Below are 7,001 nucleotides of genomic sequence, written 5' to 3' on the forward strand. Positions count from 1 at the left end.
TGTTTAAGAGTACTTTGACTACTCAATGTTTAACACTACTTTGACTACTGATTATGTCCATTCCTTAGTACATCTTACTTTAATAGTGATCCGAATTGGTTTGGAACCTTTGAATTGGATTGTGTTGTCTTCATATAAAAAAAACAAATGCAACATCTATTCTCATTCAATGGATTCATCTCATTACACCATCAAGTGTTTGGAATTTGCTTTACTTGGAACGAGACAACAAACTACAAACAATCACATTAAGCACAACTACCAAAAACAGGAAAACTATTAACATTTTCAATGCTTTTACTTCAGCTTCCAAGCTGCCCAGTCTCCATGCCACCTTCAACCTCCATTCATCACAGTCACTATCAACCTGCAGCTTAGCCCCATAATCTTTCTTTGTTCCACCTTGGCCCACCCCTTCATACTCATCATCCTCAACCCACTTAAAGTAGTTGCAGTGACTGCCCTTCTGAAAATTCAGAAATCAGAAAATAAAAAATTAAACAAAATCCCAACACACAAAATAACATCGAAAACCCTTAATGTCTTACACAACACTCACCCGGTACCTTGGACATGCACGGAATAGTCTATCTGGGTTCTCCGCTGTCCCAGATTTTCTTATCGCAGCCTTCAACCCACAGAAACATGATTCCTCATGGGTTTTCCTCCTGGTTCGCATTGAGGCGCTGGAACCATTACTGCCGTTCGAGAACAACGACACAATACCACCACGGCCTCCATTTCCTGCCTCCATCGTTGCCCAAAACCAGCAATTTGAACACAAACCCAGGCATATGGCCATCTGATTGATGAAGGCGACCTATTTATCGTGGAATTTAGGATTAGGTTTCAAACACTTAGGGACTTATTTGAACTGTTTTGCCAAACTTACCTTGTCAGTAATAGGTCATGACACGTTGGCCTCTTCCACGTTGGAAGCTAACCACACACGTCAGCAACCGTTAGCCAGGTCACCAAGGGAGTTAACGGAAGGACAAACGTGATTAACTCGTGTAACTTTTGGGGACTCTTTTGATTAACTTTATCTTCCAAGGACTAATATGGAGATCGAGGTATCTTTCAGGGACGAATTTGATATTTAACTCGTAATTATAATTATCATTTATTAGAAATATATTTTACAAGTTGTAATTAATAGGACAATTCATTTAAATAAATTGTTTCACCTTCAATATTATGCAAATACATTGTTTTCAAATCCAATACGCAAATACATTGATTCAAGTATCTATATAAACCGCTGCTGGCAGCAGCGGTTTATATAGATACTTGAATCAATGTATTTGCGTATTGGATTTGAAAACAATGTATTTGCATAATATTGAAGGTGAAACAATTTATTTAAATGAATTGTCCTATTAATTACAACTTGTAAAATATATTTCTAATAAATGATAATTATAATTACGAGTTAAATATCAAATTCGTCCCTGAAAGATACCTCGATCTCCATATTAGTCCTTGGAAGATAAAGTTAATCAAAAGAGTCCCCAAAAGTTACACGAGTTAATTAAAATTATATGAAGTTTTAAAACTTCAAACGTCAAAGGATTATTGTAACATCCACCTAGGTAGGTAGATAGATAGATAGATAACATCGCGGAGACTAATCTGATCCTAAAATCCAAATGCATAATTCAAATGGGTCCAATTTTTTTGTTTCTTTGGTATCCTTCAATTTTAATCTTTTAACAGGCTTAGCCCAAACGGCCCAATCATAATACCATGTCAAAAACGACCTTGGTGGCAGAAACATGGCGAGGCTCTGAGCAGCTCCAATGGAGAAAGGCAACATATATAAATGATCTCCCCAATCCCCAATCGCCAATCGCATTTGTAAAACTCACCCTATTGATTGTTGAATGGGAGTTTAGCGTCTTTACGTCATGCCCCTTCGAACTCTTCTAGAGCCACCCTAACACATTTCAACAACAAGAAGTCTAAGTCATAAATATTAAAATCATTATTATTTAATTAAGTAATTATTATAAAGGCATCAATGCCTTCCTCAGGTGCGTTCACGATCTTCACCTTCATCGTCTAGCATTTGATTGCTTCACTTTGCACTCTTGTCATTTTCCATTACCGATTTCAGCAGTTCGCAGGCTCGCTATGGCAGCAGCATCCAGCTCCCTCTCACTCAAGCAGGGACTCTTACTTCGCCCTCTGCGTACCAATCCTCTCACCCGACCTCGTCCTTCTTCCACTTCCCTCCCTTCCAGAAGCTTCCGCAGATGCTACGCCGCTTTCGCCAACGAGAATCGCGAGTACGTCATCGTTGGGGGCGGAAATGCCGCGGGATATGCTGCTCGCACCTTCGTCGAACATGGCATGGCCGATGGTCGTCTTTGTATTGTCACTAAAGAGGTCCTTTTCTACTTTCTGGCCCCTCTCTCTCTCTCTCTCTCTCTCTGTGTTTGATTGATACGATTTACAAATACAGGCATATGCGCCCTACGAGCGTCCTGCACTCACAAAAGCGTATTTGTTTCCACCGGATAAGAAGCCTGCCCGCCTTCCTGTAATAATTTTCCTCCTTTCCCTGTGATATGCATTTGCTAGTCCTGATTGCTGTTTATCCAATTGTTGTGCTGTCAACGGTGTATTGGAATTATACTCGGTTATTTAAGCTATCTAATTCTGGAAAGTTCTGTTAGAGTTTGTTTGTTTGTTTGTTACAAGTAGGCAGTTAGTTATTCGATGCACCTCATTGTATCAGTCTATTGCTTATAAGCTCAGTTATATCACGGTCAATATAAGATTATTCATTTCTCATTTATTCACCTGTCTTTGTAAATCCTTACTTTTATATTCTTAATTCTTAGGGTTTTCACACCTGTGTTGGATCGGGTGGAGAAAGGCAGACTCCAGAGTGGTATCAAGAGAAGGGGATAGAGGTACACTCTCTTTTGCTGTTGCAATCATTTTGTAATACAAGTTGTCGAGATTGTTTTTACTTTTGTGTTTGTGCGCGTTATACTATTGAGACAGGATTGCTTGAAATGAAAAGGATGGTTTTATTCTGGAAAGCTCTTAATTTGAAGTAGCATTGTCAGGCTGGAAACAGTTCTCATACATTTCATGCTACTGGTTTACTGTTCAGATGTTGTATCAAGATCCAGTCAAGGATATTGATATTGAAAAGCAAACTTTGATAACTAATTCTGGAAAACATCTGAAGTATGGCTCACTTATAATTGCTACAGGGAGTTCAGCCTCGAGGTATCAGTCTATTTACTTTAGTTCATGTTATATTGTTTTAATAAAAAACTGGTCCTCAAAATCTGATTGTCAACTGTCTTGATGATAGATTTCCGGAGAAAATTGGGGGAAACCTACCTGGCGTTCATTATATCCGGGAGGTTGCAGATGCTGATGCACTGATTTCATCATTGGTAATATATGGTCAAGCCTATTTTGACCTATTGTTTACTAGTTTGATTTTTTTTTTCCCACTTTTGAAGTGGTTAAACTGTTTTCCCTTTGAGTATATTATGCTGCCACGTTATTGGCAATTGCCTTGCTTTAGCATCCTTCATGTGAATTGGGATTTTGCAAATTGTGCATATTTCCTCCGAGGGTTACCTCAAAACTGTCATGTATTATGATTCATTATGTATATGTTTACAGTAGATAAATTTATATGAACATATACTCTGATCCTCATGGATTTAAGTCTCCAGGGAAAAGCAAAAAAGGTTGTAGTTGTTGGAGGTGGATATATAGGAATGGAGATTGCTGCTGCAACAGTTGCTTGGAAACTTGATACAACAGTAAGTGTTTTTCCTCAATCCTTATCTCCTGTCCTGATTCCATTATTACCTACTAATGTGTTCAGCTAAACCAAAAGAAGTCATTTAATTAGGTACTCTGGGTTATGCTTTGACAATCCTTACATTAGTAATTTTGGGAATAATGAATAAGTGTATGACATTAATGCTTCCTGATCACTGATTTTTTTTTAATAGTCTACACTGTGGTAGGGAATGGCATGACAAAAATGACTTCTTACTGTTACTGTGTATACATATTCGCGTTGTTTTACCTACTCTGATTATTATACTATGAGAGTTGCATACATATGTTGTCCGTATATACATTAAAAAAAGTTAGTTATTTTGTAAAGTTTTTGGCCTACTGACTCAAATTTTATGTCCTCGTGAAAATATAGATCATATTTCCTGAGGATCATCTCTTGCAAAGATTGTTCACTCCTTCGCTTGCCCGGAGATACGAGGAACTCTACCAAAAGAATGGTGTCAAAATATTGAAGGTCTGTAAAACTGTAACTTGATGTATTGGCTATGGTTGATATTGCTTAAAATCTCTTTACATTTCCCTTTTCTTTTTCTCTCTTTAAATCTTATATTCAAAAGGGTGCCTCCATAAAAAATTTGGAAGCTGGCTCTGACGGACATGTAGCTGGTGTCAAACTTGGAGATGGATCTGTTGTAGAAGCTGATACGGTGATTATTTTCTTTTAATATATGCTTTAATATAAAGCTTGACTGCTGTGACACCTTCTTTTGTTATTTGCTTTAGTAACATGAATTATTAGAATATAGGGGTTACTTCTGTATTAGAGAAGTTCAATGAATTGGAAATTACGTTCTTATTCTGGTTTGCAGGTAATTGTAGGCATTGGAGCAAAACCTGCTGTGAGTCCCTTTGAGCGGGTGGGCTTGAATACAGAAGTTGGTGGATTACAGGTAAAGCCAATGAATAACAGATTATTTACAACAAAATTATAGGCATGTTGAAATACAGTAACAGTTGAAGAGCCTTTTGTTTATGACATCCTTTCACTGCCTTTTCCTCTTCTGTGAATGTACATCATCAACGTTTGGAGATCGTGTTCTTTGTTTGAGCTACTCTATTTGAGCTACATTTACAGATGTAATTTGATAGAGCCCTAAACTAACGTTATCCGTATTTCAGGTTAATTTCTTGTTCACCTGATGTATTTCTGAAAACTGGACAGATATATAACCGTACTGCTCGAGTGGAACATGTAGATCATGCTCGTCGCTCAGCACAGCACTGTGTAAAATCATTACTCACTGCACAAACTCACACGTATAATCAACCATCTCTTACTGCAATTAACTTAAAATTTGTGGTTATGTCCCCGCTGATCTATTTTAGTTTCATTTATGCGTTTCAGGTACGATTACCTTCCATACTTCTACTCAAGGGTGTTTGAATATGAAGGGAGCCCCAGAAGAGTATGGTGGCAGTTCTTCGGAGACAATGGTAAATGTTTTTCAAAATAAAATATACGAGAATTTTTCTCTGATCTTCTTACTCTTAAATTTTCTTTTGGCAGTCGGAGAAACAGTTGAAATTGGAAACTTTGATCCTAAAGTAGCTACCTTCTGGATTGAATCTGGTAGGTCTTTTACGGTCCCTTTATCTTCTGTGACCCTTTGTATTAATATTTGGATTACCTAGTTTATAGTGATGTTCGCAAAGACATGCTATTGTGTTATTGCGGAATGTATGCAAATGCTTATTTTATCTTTTGATTTGCAATTACTAAGAATGTAATTACTTGATGCCGTTCAGGTAAGCTAAAAGGAGTGCTGCTTGAAAGTGGGAGCCCTGAGGTACTTGCTACTGTTTCTTTCAACATTCAACTGCATATAGTAGCTGTTAGATTTAGATAGTATACACATGAAGTTGTTTGCCATTATAAAGAAGCATCTTCATGAAAATTACCAAATGTTACTTGGTTTTTAATTTGAGTTTTCAAACCCTTTAAACTCTTTTATACCCAAATAAAAAATACATAAAATCTTGCCTTTATTATATGTCCTAGTGTCACAGAAGTGCAGCTACAAGTCACAGATTTTTCGGGGGCTCATTTTACATATATACTTTTTTTTATCTCAGGAATTTCAGCTCCTGCCTAAACTAGCCAGAAATCAACCCGTAATTGATAAGGCGAAGCTTCAAAGCGCATCTTCTGTTGAGGAGGCCCTAGACATTGCTTGGAGATCCTTGCAAGTTGAAGCTACAGTCTAATACAGATCTTGGCAATTCCACTCTGTTGTAACTGCTTTTCAGCGCTAAGATTACGGGCCATCAAAATCATCCTAGTAGAGAGTAGGGACCGTCCCTTTGAGAGGAAATAATTTTCGTGGTATTCTCATTTTGGTCACGACGAGCTGAATGTCTCCTTTGGATATGATCCGCTGCCATTTGGGTCTATGTAACAACAATAATTTCTTAATAATTCAATACTTTTGGTCAGTATACACCCACAAATTCCCCCTCCTCCCTTAGGAGTTAGGACGTGGGGGGAAGGGTTCGAATCTAAGGTACACCTCTTGCAAGGCAGATATCATCACCACATGGCTACTGTTGGCAGATTAGCCTTATTCAAATTTCATGGTTGTCAGAAGAAACAAGTTTTTGACCAAAAATAACTTAAGGCCTGATAAAAAAACTAGGAATGAAGAACGAAAGGAAACTAAGAAATTTATTTTTAGCAATCTAGGTTATTGAAGGGTTTTTTTATTGAACATTTAAAAAATTTGTCCTTGAGAATTTAGATCAAAGGGAAGGAAATTAAAAAGAACTAACATACATAATTACCTTGGGTCAGATCTTTCAATTTTCTTTATAAAACAAATAAAGTTAATCACTCGTCTCGCTTAAATACATATTGAAAACGTACAAAGTAGTTCCCATAAAATTTATTCATTAAAAATTGTGTAAATTGTTTTACAAAAAGTGTTTAAATAGATTCCTAAGATAGCGTTTGGTGGAGAGATAGAGACTGAAAGACTGAGACTGAGAGACAGGAATTAAGAGACAGAGACAAATAAATTTCAGTATTCTGTTTGGTGTAAAGTGGGAGACAGAAATTAAAACAAGAATAAAACTCTAATTTAATTTGTACAAAAGATAAAATTGGAATTAATTAATTGAATTGAGGGTATTTTAGGTATAAAATGTTATTAAAGTTTCAGTCTCTG

At 36.9% G+C, this 7,001-nt stretch overlaps 2 protein-coding genes across 2 annotated transcripts; one reads left to right on the forward strand and one right to left on the reverse strand.

Moving 5' to 3' along the window:
* On the reverse strand, positions 212–754 carry LOC107633438. Its single transcript, XM_016337067.1, has 2 exons — positions 560–754; positions 212–466 (listed from the first exon to the last, which is right to left on the reverse strand). The coding sequence occupies exons 1-2, from the start codon at positions 752–754 to the stop codon at positions 212–214; spliced, it is 450 nt and encodes a 149-aa protein (XP_016192553.1).
* LOC107633439 (monodehydroascorbate reductase 5, mitochondrial) lies at positions 1,796–6,407 on the forward strand. Its single transcript, XM_021119143.1, is given in 15 exon segments — positions 1,796–2,033; positions 2,117–2,388; positions 2,465–2,542; positions 2,847–2,918; positions 3,125–3,243; positions 3,332–3,416; positions 3,705–3,794; positions 4,193–4,294; positions 4,398–4,487; positions 4,650–4,834; positions 4,999–5,097; positions 5,186–5,274; positions 5,348–5,410; positions 5,587–5,627; positions 5,914–6,407. Coding segments are annotated over 15 exon segments (1,530 nt in total). The 5' UTR covers positions 1,796–2,020; the 3' UTR covers positions 6,046–6,407.

Source organism: Arachis ipaensis, chromosome B03 (genome assembly GCF_000816755.2).
Source record: "Arachis ipaensis cultivar K30076 chromosome B03, Araip1.1, whole genome shotgun sequence".
Lineage (NCBI taxonomy): Eukaryota > Viridiplantae > Streptophyta > Magnoliopsida > Fabales > Fabaceae > Arachis > Arachis ipaensis.